The sequence below is a fragment of the Microchirus variegatus genome (genome assembly GCF_963457635.1).
Source record: "Microchirus variegatus genome assembly, chromosome: 4".
Classification (NCBI taxonomy): Eukaryota; Metazoa; Chordata; class Actinopteri; order Pleuronectiformes; family Soleidae; genus Microchirus; species Microchirus variegatus.
In genome coordinates, this window is record NC_139805.1 from 15,894,299 (window position 1) to 15,916,214 (window position 21,916).

Consider the following 21,916-nt stretch of genomic DNA (forward strand, 5'->3'; position numbering starts at 1 on the left):
ATCGTGAACTTTTTAATTAAAAAGAGTCTTTTATATTGGAATTGTTCTGGCACACATTTACACCTGGACTCCCTTTTTCAGAAAGCAAAATAAATCTATATGGCCAGATTATGAAGATAGAAGGCTGTTAATTGCAAAAATAGTGTCTTCTTGGTAGACACTTGGGAAGGGAGGGTGGGGGGTAAGTGCTTGGTTTCATGTTTAATTCATTTTTTGAGGGACATCACAACCAGTAAAAGCGAGATCGCAAAGGGTGCCGCAGTATTTTTCAGTGTCCAGTTTCTTCATCAGATCATGAACCAGTAACAATCTGATGGACTGACCATGACCAAATTCAATCCCCAGCTCTTCTGCATCCTGGCAATTCTGTCAGCTGGAGATTCTAAAAGTTCAGTCTCGTTGTCAGTGTGTCATAAGAGGCTTGTACAGTCAGCTGGTACTTTTCAGAATTGTCAATTACTCTACATTTACTCCCTTTGCCTCGTTTTTACTGTTCCAGCTTTTCCATTCATCCATCTTCTACCGCTTTATCCTCCACATGAGTCAGTCAGCCAGTCCATCACGGGGTGTTCCAGCATTTAGACTGGAATTACTCTACATTATTATACTGTAAAATCGATGAGCCAGTCTGTATCTTCAGAACATTTTGGACAGCAGATTCTTCAAATGTCTTTGATGCCTTTGGAGATAACAAATAAACAAGAGAAGACACCAATGATGACGGGCATCACATTATCGCTAAGTTTTTAGAGATAGGGAAAATACTTCTGTTCAAGCATATATGAAGAGCTGTGAGAAAAGTCATCATTCATCTTTGAAGCTCCTTCCTGTCACCTGTACCTGACTCTGCCTCTTGGTCAAAGTAGTTCTTCTTCTTTTTAATTACTTTGTAGTAGGATGACAACACCCAAACCATTGAAAAAGTCTCTGAAGACAACTTCACCTTTCTCAAGATGAGTTCTGACCAGCTTTGCAGCACACGGATGTGTCATAACGTGGGAAGTTCTCTGAAACTCTAGATCCTTCATCCTTCTGGACCTTGTCTGTGAAGGTTCATCTTCACTGGCTACACCATCCACTGTCCTGAGTGCAGATGGACCCTCTGTTATTCCAATGGCACCATCATCACATTTGACCTTTGAAGAAAGAAACAACTCTGCTGTTCCAGAGAAAGCCACCCAGGCGTCCACCTGTCCATCCTCAGAGCCATCTCTATGTGGAGCAAACATTGCCATTTGCACTCGTTCGGCAATTGCATAAACTGAATATCGTCAGTAGCCTGTAAGATTTCCTCCAAAGCTGCAGAGGTTTCTTCAGTCGGTGGCAGCAGAATGTGGTTGTTGTTTGCTATGTGGTCTGGGTGTGATAAATTGTGTTACTGCAGGACAAACTGTTATGCAAGTTCAGCAAGATCACTGTGCTTACATGTGAGTTAATACATAACTGTTTTATCGTCATTTATGGATTGATTCGTACTGAGATTGTATAAAGTGCCTGGAGATAATGCCGTTGTCACTATGAAACTGACTTGTGGTTGTTTTTACAGCACAGACACTGGGGCTCCCTTCAAACAAAGCATTGGATAAAGAGAAAGAAAAACCTGTTCTTGTTTAGTATGGCCCATGTAAACGTGATTATATTATTTCTTCCTATAGACACTTGGCAAATATAGTGTTTGACAAAACTTCATCTATTTATTCAAATCTGACTCTGGGAACGAGTCAGTAAATGTTTGTCTGCGAGATTGTTGTTGTTTAATGTGCTTTCATTTAATCTAATATTTGAATTACGTTCCCATTAAGCGAGCCTCTGATACTGTGGAGGCCTGTGTTTCTCTTTCAATGCCTCTGTTCAACAGCGTTACATAACAGCTTCATCTTGTGGAAAACTACTGATGCAACATACAAAACCTGAAGTTAAGAATGACCCGATCAGTCGATCTGCTATGGCTCTTGTGTTAGCGTCACCATAATGTCAAAATGAATTATCTGCTTATGTATCAGTGAATGTTTTCCCTACAATCATTTCACCACAGTCTTGGCATCAAAGAAGCAGCATTAACATCCTGCTTAGTATTATGTCGTGACTAAGCTGATTTCTGTGAGACTGTAAAAGCCGATGCAGCCAACATGTACAGAGCACAGACTAATCAAATAAGAACAGGACAATATCTCACTTTGCCATGGTGGATGTGTGGTGGCAAACAAAACAGTGTTGTGTTGCCGGAGCTTTTATAACATTAACTATGTGGATCTGGAGTGGGAGAGGAGGTTTGGCTCCGGTCCAGCGAAGCCACATCCTGTGGAGAGCAGCCAGCAGCAGTTTAGCCTCGTTTCCTTTTTGACAGACCGGAACAAGAACATTCAGATCCTCCAGCAGCCGTGCACTCTTGTTAAGATTCGCCGAGTCTGAGCGTTCAAGTCGAGCAAAGAAAAAAAAAAAAAACGAAATCCCTGGATGTACAGTATGTTCAGACTGTACATGTTATGTCATCCTTTGGTCGAGTTCACTGAAGGCCACTAGAGGGCAATGTATAGCCATTTTGATGGTGGTGGAGGTGGCTTGTTTTTCATTAAACATGGGGACCCTGTATTTAATGATGATCAGACTAATTATTATATCTAAACAAGGGACTTATTATTTCAAGAAATCTGACCTTGGAGCTTTTCAGGCTGGCTGTTCATTTTGAGTGAAGAAAAAAATGACAACCTAGTATTGTGACTGTATGTTGCATGGTCTGTTTTGCACTAGTTTTGGTCAGGTTTACAGCAGTTTGTGGTCTCATATACTACATATTAGCAGCAATAATCCCAACAGGATGGACAGACTGTACACTATTTTATCTCCAATTTCAATCAATTTACAAATTTGGAGGTTTCCAACAGGTACATCTTTTCAGCATTTTAAAAAGGTGTGGACACAAAGTTACAGAAAGGAAATTAATCCTTGCAGTAAAATGCAATACATGATGTGTCCCAACTTCCAGATGGAAAACTACTATATTTTTTTATTTTAAATTCTCATGCAGAAGTTTTCCTGCACATAATCCCATGCTACTTCAGGATTCCCTTGTATTTGAGTTAAAGACAGAGAATCCGGTGAGGCTGCCATGTCCTGCCTGCTGTATTCATTACCTCTTTAGGACTTTTTCCTTGCATATAGAATGACTTCATGGTGACCTAAACATGGTCCTAAAGAGGCAGAACCTAATTTCTGAAAGTTTAGAGCTATGATTTGAGTTGTGGTTAGGTTAAGGTTAGGGTCAGGCATTAACTGGTTATGGTTAACACTTTGATAAGTCATGTGTGTGTGTGATCGTGTTATTGAAGCAGAAACGATTAAAAGAGAACCCTGAATGCGACGCTAATAACTCCTTACCTGCTGACACCAAAGTTTTTTGTGTGATCCCTCCTCGTCTTTGACGTTACAAAACATTATTGCATGTTCTTTGTTCCCGCTCATCACATTAAGGGATGTAGGTGAGCTTAATTACCCATTCATGCGACAGTCATGTCTACAACTCCGACACCAAACCGGTTCCTCTGCTTCGACACAGATCGAGTAAAGAGGTAAGGCAAAAAATAATACGACCCAGACGAGTGAAATAACTTATTGTAAAATTATATTAACAAGCAATCTTTCCTCAATTCGAAATAAAAAAATATCAGCAAATAAAGGCAACATAGGACAGATGTGTATAATGCATAATGTTCACAGGAAAAACAAAAATCCTCATCACATTTACAAGACTGCTGCTAAGTTTATAATGATGCCTATTAGAATCGGTTTAGAAAGCTTTGACTAAATGAATAAAAGGGCCAATATACATCGTGAAAGATTGTATCAAAATATAAAAAAAATGTGTGGGGACGGAGGGGGGGAAGAGGGGGGCAACGACCAATGATACAGGGGGAGGGGCCAAGTATGCACAACCAATACCTATTAGATTAAAATGGGCGGCTCATTCGTCATAATCAACCAAAGTGGAAATAACACAGGAGGCTACGACAATGAAGAGCACAGAGTGTTAAGCACAGGCAGGTAAAGAGAGAGAGATATACACCACATCTTAAAGCAGGTGTCCACATAGAGAAGAGCAGCACTAGGTAGTATGTTGTGTACACAGATTCTCAGCATTCATGCACTCACTTCTCATGCCCAAGTCTGCTTCCCCCCGACAGAACGCGACAGTGTCCTCGGTCCCGTTCTCATCAAACGGCACAGAGAGCACGGTAGCATCACTGTCAACAGTCAGAGACTAAAAAAAAACTGATCAAGATCTGACCAATTTGACACTTTAAGAACAATTGGAGCACTTTCATACCGTGGAAGGTCGTCACAACAAAAGCTGTGTTCATTCACACACCCCCCCCCCTTGAAAAGCATCTTTAAAACAGAAGAGTGGACATTAGGGAAGAATGGGCACATTATTCAGAAAGGTGGCCACGGAGTAGGAGGCAAATTCTCAGTCCTATGTCAACTGACGTTTGTGACACAGTGTAATGCATGGCGATAAGTAAAACGACAAGACAAAGACTTTCCAAGCACACACAAATGCATATGCACACTCTCCAGTGTTTTAAGGGACAAAAGCAGAGACATTTCCTGCACATCTTGCACCACAAAGCAATAATTCAAAAGTACAAGAGGTAAACTTCAACCACTTTTTTTTCCCTCTCTTCTTCACTCTGGGGGCAGAGGGGACTAAAGAGGGGATATGAGGGCTCTGCAGAAAACGTATAACGTGTCATGTATGCATTTCAGTAGCTGGTTTTGTCACAATCGGGGGTTGTGAAATATGGAAAAAAATTGTCCTTCACTTTGAGCAAGGAGCAGTAGTCGCCAGCCATTTAGATTTTTTTTTACTCCGATCAGCATTCTGGCGTACGTGAGGAACCAAAGTGGTGCCTGTCCCTGATTCGGTGCTGCTGTGATTGGCTGTGTCCTATAGTGAGTTCAGATCCTTGGAATGATGGCAAATAATGTTGGGTTAGGGTTCGAGGAAGGAGGTCACACACTCATCGTCATGGTTGGAGAGTACTGTGGAGGCACAGAGGAGAGAGGAATATAAATCACATCCGCACCATAGACCATATATAAAACGTGGCTGACATCTTCCGGTTCGCTCAGTGAGTCTAACCAAGGACGTAACATTTTACTGAATACCATTAGTTATACAATATAACTGAATCGAAGTCTACGGGAAAATTAGGTTAATTCTTATGTGATTAGTAATATCAGTGAACATTTTTCAAAGGTTAAATGGATTAAAATCACTAGTTTCATGTCTTCAATGGATGTTGATTTTGTAAATGATATTCCCATTTAGAGAAAAACAGATGATTGAAATGGAATCGGTTTCAAAAATTGTCATGGCAGTGGTCAAAAGGCAAATCCCATGGCTTTAAAACAGGAGTTTGATTTTGAAACCAAAGCCTCATATGAATTTTGCATTTATTGTTATTTTCACTACTGTCATGTTTTAATAATTTATTGTATCATTTTTGCTTGTACTTAAAAACTCTTACTCAGTTTTATTTTCATCTTTTCTTACATTTTGACCCACTTTGCCTCATCAGTATAACCTTTATCTTAGCTTTATTACACAAACTTTGTTTATTGTATTACTTTTACATTTGTTATTATTCATGTAAGCATTTTTCTTTTATTCCTGCTGTGATTTGTTAGTATTTTTGTCTGATTTTTCTGAGATCTATGATAGCGTTTCCTATCGTTTGTTTTGTTATATCCCATGAAGCACTTTGCACGTTTCCCCATCGAGTACTACACGGTCAAATGCAGAGTTCTGCTCTCCACAGAGCCACTGTAGTCAGATAAGTAGCACTACACTACAGTCACCAACAAGAGTGCAGTTATGTGAGCCGGAGAGGAACAAGGAGACTCACGTTCTCGCTCTGAAAGGAGTGGAGGAAGTTTCCACTCAGCTCCCCATCATCCCTCGGGGTCCCAGGAGGATTGCTAATGCCACTTAAATTGTTTGGGGAATTCTGGAAAAGTAGAGTGCAAAACATTTTGTGCAAATGTGAAACATTTCACTCCCCCCCCCCCCACACACACACACACACAGATGAAGTTTAAACCATCCTTGCATAGTAACAATATTTACCTTGTTCATTCCATCCATATCACCAGAGCCTGAGGGTGAAATAAGATGAAAAACAATTCAACAACGTTTCTATTTTTAGACAGTTCGTTATTTTTGCTCTACCTGAAACAACATGTGCTTATTTAATGCAGAAGAAGACGACGACTGCAGTGTGATTTTGTTTTGCTGGTGGCTGTAATGTGGTGTTACCTAGTGACCCATTCATGTGGTGTGGTTCCATCCCAGCCATGGCTCCCAGGGGTCCGTCAGAGCCTGGGCCCATTGGAAACTGGAGGAGAAACAAGGAGGAGAATAGCTTCACCCGTCACATCTTCACAGCACACTAAAGCACATAAAGCTGCAAAGAGCATCATGACCAGCAGAATCATGGAATCCAGTTTATATGCAGTAATGTCAAGTCATAATTCCACTGGGGGGGTGGCGGGGGGGGGTAGAAGTGGCACTGATTATTTCAGCACTTGTGCTTCTCTGTGCTCCAAAATTCACTGAATTTCTAATATGGCGTGACGGTATGGGCAAAAATTTATATCACAGTGCACAGCAGAGTTTTTACCTGCTTTGTAAACTCAATTATTTTTCAACCAGTCCTGTTTAAACTAGTCCACTCTGGTTTTTTTAATCAAAAAATCTTTTAACGTTTGATGGTAGCTTTTGGTTTTCACTGACAGTCTTAGAGCACAACGATTTGGGCGAAATATTTTGGCAAATATTGCAATTGTGATTGATTTGCTATTGTTATATTATATTTTTTGTAGTAAAGCTTCAGTTTATTTTTTTCTGTTTGAATTTTAAAACACGTCACCAAATTTCCGTATTACACCATTCCATTGGCATCACACAATCAAGAATAGAACAGAGATATAGTGCAACCTTTGTGATTCGCTTGAAAATTGCAATTTCAATTTGAAACAAATGGATCTGATTTTGTGAGCAACAAATTATTAGTGTATCAACTGGCATCTTAAGCTCATCTGTGCATCTAAAGCAGGTACATTTACTCCATATCTTTTATTCCCATAGCAAATCACTTTTTCCAACTTGTGATAACGCAGTGACACCTATACCTATGATATCTACACCAGCTTTTTATTGTCAATTGCTTATGTATTTGATTACAAGATTGAATGTTTGTGTCTGTAACAAATAGCCCCATGGGGATAAGTTGTACTGTAAGAGACTTGACTGATACATAAGCTTGTATGGTCAAATTACACTGAAATGGAGTCAGTAAAAAAAGGTAGTTTTTTTTGCAAACTTCCCATTTTCTGCCTCTCCATTCAACAGCAGTATGCGGGGTCTCAGGTTGCACTTCACAGTGATAACATAAATTAAAGAGAAGAGTCATATTTAATTCCATCAAGAATATAATGAATGTGAAGATGAAAATTCATTCATCGCTTTAAACCAGCTGCATTTAGTCTCTGGACAAAGACATAGTAGGTGGTATTGACCTGACGAGGTCAGGTGTTTCTGTAAATGTACAAGGCTTTCTTAACAATCTATGGAGCTCACTAAATTCTGCATTCCTCAAATACGAGCTCTGATGCTGTATTCGTAGAACTGCTATTTTACTCCGTGAACACAACATCCACACTTCAGAATTCAGAATGCAGACAATGAAGATCGCTTACATTATTTCGGTTGCCGGGTCCAGTGTTGATCATGGTGTACAAGTTGTCACCAGAGTTGTTTGAGTCTGTAAAAAAAAAAAAGAAAAAAGCCACAGTCACAGTTAGCACTGGATTGTGCATGAAAGGGTAATGATTAAAACAGCACAAACAACACAACTAACCTGCAGGGCTAGGCATGATGGGAGTTCCAGGTGGTCCACCTCCAGATGCCCCCTTTGGAGAAGCAGACAAAAATAAGTACATTTTACATATGTCAATATATATATATATAATAACATTTGTAGCAGTTAAGACATTGTGGTGTGTACTCACCCCATATGCGCCAGGAGAGGGTGATGAATAAGGCATCTGAAACCAAACACAAAAACATTTCAGACCAGAAATGGGAGTGCAAACCCATTTTCTACACCTCGAAATGTCATCACTCATCATTTGATCACCCTAACACTATTATGGCCGTCCAAATGTCTGCGGCAACCCCCGACACATTATACTACAATTACATCCTAAACTAGAACCTTGGAAAACATTAGACCTCTACAGCCATGATGCGCTGCAACCCCATTTCTCTAGGTTTATGTGTGTGTTTGTGTCTGCGCATTAGTACTCACAGAGTTGGCATTGTTGGGATTGGGCCATGGCCGACCAGTCCCTGGGCCCCTAGATGGTAAGGCAGACAACAGAAACCTAAGTAAGGTTCTGCATGTAGGTTGAAATACACGCTACGTTTTATTAATGAAAAAGACTTACATGTTCACTCCTGGCATCCCAGGACCCATGGTGTTGTGTGGAGGCCTCATCCCACCACCAAAGTTCTGAGAGGACAACAGAGAACAATCACAAAATAGGTTTAAAACCATGAAATACAGAACTTCCATCACTAATTCTTGGATTTTGTTGCAAAATCTAACAAATTATTTCACAGGCCTTCTCTTCTGATCACCAGAGTGCCTTTCATCACAGTGGAAACATTGATATCGACTATTGTTTTGACTTGAGTGAGATAGCCTACCTGAGGACCGGGTCCCATGGGTCCCATGCCTCGCGGGCCACTCATTCTCTGCATTGGCCCCAGGTTAGGATGGCCTGAAGGGAATAAGGCATTTTAGGTGAAAACTTATTGTTATATTTCTGGGTAACACTTTAGACTAGGCAACACATATTCACCATTCACATTTAACTATGTGCTTACTAACATATACAAGTAGCATACTAGCCCTTTATTAGTAATCATTAAGCACATATTAACACCTTATTCTACCTCTATTATGACATGAATTAAGATTTTTCCTAAATAAGGTGTTAATAGGGACTAGTATGCTACTTATGTGCATGCTAGTAAGCAGCGAGTTATTAAGTTACCTATTTCTGTTGCATATGTGGTGTGTAGTTAATAAAAGCACTTATTCTCACCTTGTGGCCGTGTGGGGTCCATGTTAGGCAGCATGGGATGAGGACCTGGTCCTCCACCTGGTGGCTAAAGGGGATACAATCACAAAGATCCAATTAACCTTGACTTTCAAATACATGTTATGTCCTATAGATCTGTGGCGTGTGTGAGAGAAAGAGGTCTACCTGGTTGGACATTCTAATGGGGGGACCTCTTGGGCCTCCAGCAAAGCGAGGTGACATAAAGGACTGCAGGAGAAAGGAGAATAAAAAGAATGTTCCATTAGATTTCAATACAAACGGGACATACATCTCTCTCTAAATTTAGCATCCTTCTACATTCATTTTGTGAATAGTGACAGCAGCATAAAGCATTAAGCTGAGACGAATGCCAAAGCATGAAGCATCAGCACTGAGAACCAGCGTTCCCAAATGACTGCAGACAGCAAAAAAACAGAACAAGTGAGAGAAGGAGGGAGAGGGAGCATTACCTGACTGTGAGGTCCCATCATACTGTTAGGGGGAGGAGGCTGGGGGTGAGGAGAGCCCTGGGGACCAGGAGGACCCTGTGGCATTGCACAAAATGAAGAGGCAAGGCGGAGGGAGAGAGGGAAGGATGGGACGAATCGAGAAAAGGGATGAGAAATAGAAGTGACAAAAAAGAAGGGCAGAGAGAGAGAGAAGAAGCAGGGTTACTGCAGTGGCAGAGGACAGTCAGAGAGCAAGAACCAAGGTTTGCTGCAAAAAAAATGTACAAAAATAAGAGGCTCACTTTCACATACCAAACATGGTAAGAGAGGAGAGAGAGAGAGGCAGCAGAAGAGAGCAAGCAAATGACTTCGCCTTGAATGAAAGAAAAGAGACAGAGAGATGGGAAAGGATGTGTGCTATTTTGCCTGTCAGTCAAGACATTAAGAAGCCTGCTGCATGCAGCATGTTATCAGTGCTAATTTTGCTGAATTAACAGCATCAATTAAGCGCTATGCAATTAGCTTCATAACAACACTAAACACCAGCACTGTGTCGCTAATGCTGCTGATCTGACAGAGAAAGAGGTCTAATTGAGCCTCCTCCTGGATTCTGGTATAGAAAGTATGAGTGTGTGTGTGGGTGCTCATGTATCAGTGTCTAAATGGCATTCCTGATGAACGTGATCATATAACGAGTCACAGTTTTGTGGCTTCCTGGTCAAAATAATAAGGATTGTTTGGTCGAGTGGAGACAGGGCAACGCTGCAATTTTATATCACCTTTTAGAGGTAGGCCCCACACAGATGGCCGTCAAGAGTTTATCCACATATTGATTTACAGAAGGTGCTGCACCTTTCGATTTCTCCATTAGGGAAATGGCCACGCCTGCCTGTTTACTGCACTGGAGAGGCCCAGGCAGACAGAACGTCTGTGATGTTTACTACAAGGTCTCTGAACAGTGTTGGAGCAAAACAACATCCAGGACCAGTGTGTGTGCCAATGTGGAGACCTACAGCTCCACATTATACAGATCTGATGAAAAATGGACCATGAATCAATTTATTCAACAGGAAATTACTCTTCATGGTTCTGATACTTGATTAACTGTTGAGATTTGTCCAGTAAAAACAGTGAAAGTGACAAATTATTCCTGAATGTTGGACAGACCTGGAAAAAGCCAGGTGGCATTGGTCCTCCTGGCATGCCCTCACCAGGGGGCATGCCTCCCATCACAGGACTGGGGGCTGCTGCTGCACTCTACAATGGGGAAAAAAACAGGGACAATTTCACACCGTCAGTCACAGTGCCACACAATACTAGTTAACTGGCAATACTTTGAGATTTTCACGGCATGGATTATGGGTTGGACATTTATTTGCTCCCATCTTAACTATGAGTCTATAGGCACCACCGTCACCAGTTCAGAGGTTTACTTCCGTCCCGACTCCTGAGTGATCTGATCGTGGGCAGATTGTGCCAAGTACAGGTTTGAACACTCCAAATCTGTCCTGAATGCGTCTTCAGACTAGAGGTGAGGTATGAGGATGCATGTGACCTCATTCCTGAGCTGCATGACTGCAATCCTTCAGAGGCTGCCTCCTCAACTTAAGGCCACATTATACTTCTCCGACTGCGTATGCGTTATCCGTCTGCGTCACCACGGAGACGCCTCGAGCATTTATACTTCTGCGTCGTGGTGACAGACACTCGCTGCAATTTCCCGCCCGATCAGTAGGGGTCGCTGCGCAAGGTTGTTGTGCTTCTGGCTACAGTGAGCAATGGCGTCCGAGAAAGAAAGAGAGAGAAAGACTGTTGTTGTTGAAACAGTGGCCGTTTCTCACTTTTCTGTGTGACGGAACGCAGTTTTAAGATAATTTGAGGCGAGAAATTGGCCATTTAGAGTCTAAACATGTGCTGTGTGTGTATAGATATGACGTATTTATAGTTCAGCAGCGGCGTTATCGGCGGGGATCAGCTCCGCCTCTGTCAGGACGCCCGGAGCGCACTGAGAGCCGGCACAGAGCAGCTTAGCTCAGCCTGTCCTGAGGACCAATCGTAGCTCTTGCCGTCTCCGTAGTCCCTTGACGGAGTGACGGACACTTAAAAAATATTTCGTGCAGACGGAGACGACGCAGAGGCTCTTCGACAGTCTCTGCGTCGACGCAGAGTCTCTACGTAGCCTACGCAGAGCACTTTACGCAGAAGTATAAATTGGGCTTTACATCCTCTCACACTCTGCGGTTTAAGATTTTTGTTTTACACTAAAAAACTGCTCATACATTGATTGATTCTTTAGCCACTGTCACAACATTAAAACTGAACGTCGCACTTTCTTCATTGCTAATGGTTCATGTTACAGCTGCGCGAGTAGTTTCACTCAGCTTCTCTTGTCTCTTTCTCTCTCACACACACACACACACATTTAAAATCTAATTGTATCCAACCGACTTGGTGTAAGTGTGTATTTAAATACAGGCTAGAGGAAGCCAGATCCGATCTCATGTGGTCACCAGAGACACATCCAGGATACATTGTAATTCTAGGTGTGAACCGTCCTCTTAAGGCTGTCCACAAGCGATCGGATCACTGAAGACAGATGTCAATACAATGTCTGAACCCACTGAAAGGGATCCACATCATTTATGGATGTCCTATAGAGCGGGGGGGTTTTAAAAAGGAATCCTTTTTGAGGCTTCTGAGCCCTGCTGACCCAGGAACCAGTGGATCAGATAAGGATCAGTGATATTCACCAAGTCAGTGGCTCCAAAGTGCTGCTGCACAGCAGGGGCTTGCTGGGCTGATTTCCTGCTCAAACCACAGCTCTAATTCACTAATGTGCCACTTGCTTCGGACACACACTCCTAATTGACTGATTTTTCTTCCCTGTTGCTGCAGCAATCTGAGATGAGCTAATGTCTATAGAGCTGTGTAGAGTTTAGCTTGCAGACAATGGCAACAGATGGGGAGAAGCTCCCCTCCTCCCATTGTTAATATGTAGCTCACTCATGTTATATTGTAGATGACTGCAGTACAGCAATAGATGTACCATCGTAGACATGTACGCGCACACACACAGAGGTTCACAAAAGAACACACTGATCTCTGTCCACAGCTCTATAGACGTCACTGGTCAATAGCCAACACACTCCCTGATATTGACTGCACCTTCTCTAATTATATCTGTTCAGGCTGCCACTGCAGGGCCACTGTGAAATACCTCAGCAGGGAGAGAAGTGAGGCCACAGGGAAGAGTCACATCTAATCAGCCCTAACACCACTGGGACTCAGACTGAGAATATAAATCATCTTTCTTCACTACAGAGGAGATGCAGGGGGTGGACCCAATGTGAGAGATTTTAAATATACCGAGCACATGGATTTTTATCAAACAGCCCACTACTGCTGCTGTAGATGCTTAAGAAAATATTATGTGGAGATCACAGTGGCTTCACAGAATCCAGTTCCACTCCATCTACTGTACTTCCTCATTCATCTTAGCAAGTCACTCGACTACCAGGCCCACTTACAGAAAAACCTTTGCACTCAGAAGTAATAGAATATGGTTGAAATCTCCAAAGGTGAATAAAAGCAATGTTAATGTTACAAAACTTATAGATCTATAGATCTGCAATGACTCAGTTTGCAGCCTGTAGAACACCAAACTGTAACATGTGACCATAATATGGGATTTCATATGTTTAGTGACCTTTGACACTTTTTACCAAAGACACCCAAAAGCACAAGAGGCTACCCCGAGTTCAAATCAGAGGACTGTTAGCTATTCTGCACTACAGTAATGGAAACTCATTACCTAGGACTAGGTGTTATAACCCTTGATTTTTCAGCACTTCCAGGACAGTGTTTGTTCGTGATTATGACATGTTTAATATAGCATGTGCACATGTTCAAAATGAATTACCTTTGCCAAGGAAGTAATGTTCTTGGCAGCGTTCGTCTGTGATCGGCTTAAATAGTAAAACATGGATACGGATCAAAATTAGTGTATTATGTACTGACACACTGACACTGAGCAAGCTTGGTGGAGGTTTCCGCTTGTGATGATGTGGTGAAAAAACTAAAATAACTCTGTGCACAATAACACCTAGGTAAATCTCTCTATCTCTTTGGCATTTAATTGCATTCAAAATCAGAACCATAATATTGAAGTTACAATAAACATCGGTTGAAGACCAGCACTGGATGGAAAACTAGGGCCTAATCACCTGCATTGAATATAACACAACCTGTTTAGCAAGAATTAAACTGCCTGGACAAGTCTATATGCAAGCATAACAAAGGTAAGGGAAGGAACTCTGTCTATAACAATTACTGTCTTGAAAGACTTCATTCAGTAGCTACATCAACTTTTTGCTAAATGCTAACAGGTCATTACCAAGGGATGTCTGTAGAGAGGCTCCAAGTAACGGCAACTACATCAGCTCCAAAAAAGGCAGGAAGTGGAAACTAGGAGATATAGATTAAAAGCACCAATGTCTTCATTTTATTGCAGTGGGGCTTTATCTTAAGACAGAATACTTTGTCTTTGTCTCAACCTATGGCCTTCTATCGGCCTACATGGCAAACCTAAAGGCCTTTATGATGGTATTGCTTCAAGACAGACTCAATGGGTTTGTACCATAGACACTGCAACACTTCAAGTGCTTATTTTATTTGAATCATACGAGGCATCTATAGGAGCATGTGGTACATTTTGGCCCAGTGCCTGCCTAGAGACAAAACATTTGAAAGAATATCACAAGAAATATCATAATATCAAATTGCAATACTTGTGTTACATGTTGATGTTAATATTTTTTGTAAAGCGAAGTAGATCTTAAACTGAAAACAACATCTTTGGTGCAAGTAATTGTAAGCAGATGATGCTGCTGATCTTGATCTCACTGGAGATAAAGATCTACCGTTTACGGCTAGTTTCACAGCAGAGTGATATATGCTTCTACAGTCACACTGTCTGGCCCCTCGTAGCAAAATGGCAACTGAAGTTTGTTTTGTTCCTCTACTCTTAAGAGGCCCTTTCCTGGAAGGAGGCCTAAAAAAGAAATAACGAAGTAAAACACTTTATTTAAAAAAGGGTATTTTAAGTAATATTCAAATATCAACAACTTACTAAGCTCTACTAAGGCCAGTTTGCCAGACAGAGAAGCAATGTGCATGGCAGGTTCCCAGGCATGTTATGTTAGATCTTTATCATGTCTCTCTAAGACCCACAGCTGTGCTTGCTGGAGTTTCCCAAAGAGCCATTGGTTCAAAGGAGTTTTGGTCTAAGCATCAGCTCTCTGGTACAGGAAAGGGACAGATGTCTCATATCTGCCTCAGGCTATGAGGCTCTTGTCCAGGGCCTTCCATACAACTTCCCAGGGGACCTTCTGTGAGACACACAACCCCCCCTGAACCCGTAATGATTCAGCACGTACATGTGTGGACTTAAGAGCATACAAGCGTCTCCAGCCAAACTGATTGTCCCTGAATCCTTAAATCACTGAAGGAGGTTACAAAAGGCCAAAGTGGCGGCAGATGTGCTTGTGTTGCCATTATACAAACAAAGGGTGAGGGGAACACATGAGGGGAGGAGGGGGTTAAAAGGAAAGACAGAGGACGGTAAGGATGACCATGCTATGACTAGGATTGGAAATCGAGAACCGAGAACAGGACATAGCTAACCGTCTGTAGTTTTTGTGAAAATGATGTTCACAGAAAGAAATTTAAATATCACATTTTTCCTTTATTGTTTCTCTGGTGGACCCACATAGTATGAAGAAAAAAACATAACAGAATTAACAGAAAAAAAAGATGGGGGACAATTAATGAAGAGGGTTAGGCTGTAGCACAGACCACCCAACTGCTGGCTCCTGTCCTAGAGAGCTCTGAGCAGCCTCACTCCTTCAACTCAAACCAATGCTCAAAAGAAACCAGCCCGTATGTTTAGCTTGTAAATGTTTAACCATCAATCAACATCATAAAACCCACTAGATCCTGACAGGATGCTTGCTCTCTCTCACCCTCTCTAGTTACTTGTAGCAGGTCCCTTCCACTTCTCATCTACCTCCTCTCTTTTTCCCCCCGACCCCCCTCCTCGTTTTATTCCCTCGGCTCCTCTGTGGTGGGCATATGCCACAGTGCCACTCCCCTTTCCCTTTTCCAATCTGCCCCTCAGCTCCATGACAGCCATCAATCAGCCGCTGAAGCCATGGCGACGAGGCCCCTTGGGGAGCGTTCGTCAGCCTCAGCATGAATGCGCCAGGGCTTTACGAGCACTGCCGACTAACAGAGCGGCGGCGCTCACCTCCCCCACTCCGAGACAAAGGCTAGGGTCCGAAGACTAGTACTGTCCACACACGCACATGCACACTTTTATGAACCACCAATGTGCACAAATGAACACAAGAATACCCAACATCAGTGCAAAGGGCAACCACAAGATGTCGGGGAGAGCCAGCCACACTGGAACTCTTAAAGCTTCACACCACAGCAGCAAACTGCCCAGACTGATGTTTCACTCATCCCTTATTTGGCTAATGTTTTCCATATTATGAAAATGGTCTAAGTCATATGTTGGACTGTGATGTAGCAGCTTGTTTACATTATGCGCGCATCTAAAACTGATCTGGGAATATTTCCTCCTTTCGATATCAAGATGCAAAGTATCTGCCATTCATACTCCTTTGTCTAAAACAATAAACAAAACATCTTAACAATATAATGATCTATAACTCAGGTCTGAGAAAGTGAGTTCTGTAAAATTCCTAATGCTGGGTGAATTCTTAAATCTTAAAGCCACAATCCCACATTCCATATTTCAAAAAATACAACACAATGCAATCATGAAACAATTTAAGCAAGGTTAAAAACACAACGATCTCCTCCTTTGTCAGAGTCAAAATAATTGGTAATGTGGTTAGTAAAAGGGCAGAGCCATGTTGTAGTCTCTCTCTCTTGGCACCCAGGTCACCTGCCAGATCAGGAGGCCTGTTACCCTGACAACCCTATCTGCCAAGAGGAGGACCAACATCTCTGTTTTAACCCGTTCCTGCCCGATACACCACCCACCAACCTACCTAGCTACAACCTGAGCTGTTCATCAGTCATCCTGAGAGGTTTACTTAACCTCTAATGTCTTTCTTGGCTGTAGTGCAGCAGCAAAGTACATTAGAATCTGTATTTTATTTAAATCAGCTCATCTAATCTTTTGAAATGTGGTCAGAGAAGCATAAGGACAATCAGGTCACACTTTTGTTGCTGAATGAAACATGGAAACAACATAGCACACATGAAAACAGCCCTACATTCAAAGCGGCACAATTATCAATTACCATAATTTGCTAAAGCACTATCCTGAGAGGAGCGGTGCACGAGAGAAGAGCGGTGCACTCGTCCTCAGCAACATCTCCATAAATTCAGTTTTAAACCCATTAGGTTAGTGGTGTTGCAAAATAAATTCTATGTTTCAACACATACTATTACACATTCGGGAAGCTGGGGGTCTTTGGTAGAAATCAAGTTCTGTGCATACAATCTCAGAAGTTGTACTGACCACACAGCAGGTTCCTATTGGTTCTCACAAATCAGGCCCGGGTGCCTTAGCCTGTCGTGGATAAGGGGGGGGAAGCACTTGACAGGTCTGACTCAGGACATGCTGACACCAGCATCATTTTCCCAGAAGCCTATAAAGCTCATTGTTGAGCGCATCATTCGTACCACCAACGAGGAAAAGATGACCGATCGTAAATTCAGAGGAAGGCGGGGGGAGCTAAAAACTGCATTAGCTAGTTAAATACTGATACATAAGATGTCATTGGAAACAGGAGATGACTTTCATTACTAAAACACAGTGCCAAACAAAGTGAATAATTAGTCAGACATCATCTGATTAATAATAACAAAATGGGAATCACAATGACCAGAAATATGACAGCTGTATAGCTTTTCTTTTCTCCGATAGGTCCAACAAAAACAAAAAAAGCCATTCCACAGCTCGATCTGGAGATGCAAGTTACCTCACAAACATTGTTGTTTACTTCAGGAAAAGACCAAGCATTACTCACGTAATCATGGAAGGCTTTTGCTTCACTGGAGTGGTCACATGTCTCTCTCCTCTCTGGCGCAGCACAATACAAGTCCCAGAATACACTGTGGACAAGACAGGTCATGAAGCACGCACAAGCACCCAAACAACATGGGCCTACAGTCAGACAGAGACAAGAACACAATCACTCACCACCACCATGAATGTAGGAATCCGGGGGGTTCTCCGAGTGTTATGTTTTTCTCCCATCGAATCTAGGAGAGGAGGATTCTAACGGTCAGTCATGTGAGTCAATTAAACACATTTTTATTATTATTGTCAAAGAGAACATGCAGTAGATCTATAAAGGGAAAACGACAACAATATACCTCTGACAAAAAGGTCTGTGCAGACTTCTGTGCTCCTATATGTAACAAATACTCATAGACGTATAGAGCCAACCTGTGTGGAGAAAGAAAAAACAAGTTTCAAAATGTATTTTAATCAGTCCAGTTCAAATAGATCTGAGCCTATGGAAAACAGTCAGCTGTGGTTTTAAACTTCTTTATTGCTCGGAAACAACAAACACTTGTTAAAGAGAAACATTTCACACATCTAAGCTAAAATATTCAGAGTGACTATAAGTGTTGTATCTCAGTGTTGCACAAAAATACACCAACATATACCTTTGCTGTTACTTAAGAAAGTTACATCACAATAAATATCGTTATCTATTTCTGGCCAAGTTATATTTCGTTAGCCTAATAGCATAATTGCCTCAGTCATTTTTTTGGTAATCGTGATATCTGCCTGACTTTACCAATGTGCTTTCTAAAAAAAATTTTTTTTTTTTCTTGTTTTCTTGTTTTTCCCCGAAAACATTCAAATATGACTTAGGCAACTATGCTATTCGCTACATCTCGACGCGTGTTCACTCAAGGGACAAACTTTATAATCGGCAGATGATGAACCTTTGATACTTCACTGAATTTATATCACATTCATTGTAAGTGAATTATTGAATGATACAGCCACATTCATTATCAAAGTGTGGGGCAAATATCAGATCCTAAATTATAAGTAGCTAAATCATTGGTGCGATTGTACACGGTAAACGTCAAAAACAAAAGTTGTGCATATTAATATACAATGAACCTTTGTTTTATTATGATTGAAGACAAATATATTGCATTAACTGTAGTTATTGAAGAGGCAATATGGCCAAAACTGAAAAAAAACAAAAAAAACATCAATAATTATAGCAATATTAGCAATGTAAAGATAATTTAAGTGTGATATTTGCTTTGTTGAAAAAAAACATTTATTGTGATTTTAAACTTCTTTATGGACATAAATTACTAAATATTATTTATATCTCATAGTTTGTGCAGTGCATAAACATCGTCTCTATGGTGAACCGTAGTTAAATTAAAAAAAAAATGATATTGCGATAATTATTGTGAGCAGCCCTGCGGTTCAATGTTCTACTGAGGGACTAGAGTCGGGCACAGGCCCTCTGAACAATGGCTGCCAAATAGCCTTTGCCAAAAAATTAACTGGGGACTGTGCAGTCAAGCCAAGCCTAGTGAAGACTCACGACAAAGAGAACGATGAGAGAAACAAGTAACGCGGTAGCACGATTTCACGCATAATTTAAATATATAGCGTAAAATATACACGGTGAGCGCGGAGTGTACGAACTAGGTACGGTATCCTGTTGGTAGTGATGAGGCTAAGGGGAATAAAAACGGAGCCCATTCACACACACGGAGAGAGCGCAACAGAGAAAACAATATAGTGTTGTAGCAGGGCGATGTTATTGTTTTCTCCACTCTCCGAGCTCTCGGAGCTGACAAATCCCGCAGAAAATAGCACACAACCGCCGCTAAAAGCACAACCACAATTGATCGAGTAAGTAAGGAGAGGGCAATTAACCAAAGGCGGCAGAAACACGACTCTCGGAGCAGGAATGGCGAGCAGACAAGGCGGTTCATTCAATTCCAGTCTCGGCAGGAAGAAATCGCCTCCTGCTAGCCCGTCCAGCGAACATCATAGCAACTTACGAGGCAGAAAATAGACATTAAAACACGGTTCTCAGCTTACTTTTCTCGCGCTTGGCTGTCCGACGGCACCGGGGTGCCTTTGCCTTTGGGGAACATTGTTTAATGTGGGTGGACGCCCGCCTTCTCTGTGTGTGTGTTTTTTTTTTTCGCTATTTCATCTGTCAGATCATCGCGGCCGCGACCCTCTCACACTCCAACCGCACTCCTCCTTCTCTCAACCCGACAACTCAACCGAGCCTGGTCCGGAGGAGGGGGGAGGAGGCGGGACTATAGCCCGACTGAGACTGCTGACAGCCAATCAGAGCGCGCCATTCGTCTTAAGGTCTGCCTTCTTGTGGCGCTTTCAGTTTGTTGTTATGACGTCGCTGATTTAAACTGCGATATGGTGAGAGTTTAATCAGCAAACTGAAACTGTCACTGACTTTTTTTCTGACTCATGTCATGTAAGTTCAGTATTTTTTTAAATGTTTTTACTTAAAACAATAAATTATTTGTCTTGTCTGACAAAAAACATCCTTCCATCGAAAAATTAAGGTTGTAAATTATATTTATTTATTGATTCCCCCCCTCCTTGTTCTGACAAATGGTGAAAAGGTTGTAGATTAATCAATTTTTCTGTTTTCTTTGTCAGAGTTGAGAAAATAAATCAGAACATATTCACATTTAATATGCTGAAAATCAATCGCATATCTTTTACTAAAAATGACACTGTAACAATTCATCGATTATCAACATTGTTGGCAATTAATTCAGTGATCAATCACATAAAAGATCAATCAATTAATTGTTGCAGCCCTAAGTATTTTGTGTGTGTGTTCAGAGAACAATGGCTGTTAAACTGCTTTTTAAAGAAACGATGAAGGGCTTTAGCTAACATTGTGAGTGTGCTCTTCAGACTGTATATGTATACGCCAGTTTCAAAATGTAAACAGGCTTTTTGCAAATTATGTTTTTTTTTTTTTTTTTTTGCACACCCCCTACATAACTTTGCTGGGGCCGTGAGGGTACTATACCTTACTCTGGGAATCCCTGTTTTGATAAGTGAGGGGAAAAATGTGCCAAAGCAAGGTGAAACCGAATCAAGTAGTTTGTATTATTTTTGTCATGTATGGTCGGGGCGACGGTAGCTCAGTGGTAGGTCTTTCAAATTGAAGGTTGTCGGTTCAATACCTGCTACATGTGGATGTATGTGTCCTTGGGCAAGACACTTAACCCCACCTTGATCCGCTGTATGAAAGTGTGAGAGAATGGGAGTGAATGGCAAAACTGTTAGTGTAAAGCAGCTTTCAGTGGTCATCAAGACTAGAAAAGCACTATATAAATACCAACCTTAACGTTTAGTGCATAGGTAGATCCTCATGTTAGAGCAAATTGCGCAACATATGTGCTGCACAATATGAGACACACAAAAGGGCACCAAGCCAGTTGAGACAAGAGAGCGCATCGAAGTGGAAAAACAACATTAAAACAAGAAGAAGCTCTTGCTTCACTTGACGTATGGGTATGTTGAAATAAAAGTATAAAGCGTTGTTTATTTCAGGTTAATTTCAGGTTGAGGTTATTTTTATTTTATTTCTTTATTTTTTTTTCATACTTTTTCTACATTGTCTTTGCTAATAAAGATTAAGTTAAATGACATTTGGTTATGCTGGGGATTTGTACATTTTGTAAGTGCGTATATGGGAGGCCCAATTTAAAACTCTACCGAGGTCCCAATTTGGCCAGGGGCGGCCCTGCAAGCCGGATCAAACGACCTATAGACATCTGTAACTGCAGTTCCACCTTAAGAAGGGGGCCAGTACAGAGTGACGCCCCCTCCTCCTCTGACGGTGGTGAAAGTCTTTAGTAAAGCCGCTCGGTGTGTGTTTATTATGAAGTTGTGTTGAAATAATACGAGTTATTTCTGCTCTTTCAGCCACGAGTATTAATTATAGATTTTGGTCTCGACTTCATCTGCACAGCACAAACTCCCAACTTGTGTAAGTCTTGTTATCTTGTTGTCGTTGTTGTTTCACTTTGTTGTGTATTAACTCGTGACAGTTTGTTGTTGTGAAATAAACAACAGGGTCACGCAGGTAACGCGACTTGCATGGTCGTCTGATACTTTTATTTATGTGAAAGTTGCAGCAGCAGCAGCAGCAGGAGCGCGTGGTGAAAGTGTCGTTTCTGTTCAAGTGATTTTAAAGGTCACTGCTGCTGCTGCAGTGCCGGTC

The 21,916-nt window shown here is 41.5% G+C and overlaps 1 protein-coding gene across 2 annotated transcripts; it reads right to left on the minus strand.

Annotated features, from left to right (window-relative positions):
* Positions 1-4,474: 4,474 nt before the first annotated feature.
* On the minus strand, positions 4,475-19,847 carry ssbp3b (single stranded DNA binding protein 3b). 2 transcript variants are annotated; one of them, XM_083888631.1, is made up of 18 exons: positions 19,744-19,847; positions 18,030-18,102; positions 17,854-17,915; positions 17,681-17,765; positions 10,785-10,874; positions 9,639-9,713; positions 9,334-9,396; positions 9,172-9,235; positions 8,771-8,844; positions 8,509-8,573; positions 8,370-8,418; positions 8,071-8,106; positions 7,920-7,971; positions 7,759-7,823; positions 6,317-6,395; positions 6,128-6,156; positions 5,907-6,008; positions 4,475-5,040 (listed from the first exon to the last, which is right to left on the minus strand). In XM_083888631.1, exons 1-18 carry the CDS (start codon positions 19,797-19,799, stop codon positions 5,011-5,013), a joined length of 1,149 nt encoding a protein of 382 aa, XP_083744757.1. In that variant the 5' UTR covers positions 19,800-19,847; the 3' UTR covers positions 4,475-5,010. The 2 variants fall into 2 exon arrangements, with proteins under 2 accessions (XP_083744757.1, XP_083744758.1); XM_083888632.1 differs by lacking the exons at positions 8,071-8,106; positions 8,370-8,418; positions 8,509-8,573; positions 9,639-9,713.
* Positions 19,848-21,916: the final 2,069 nt, after the last annotated feature.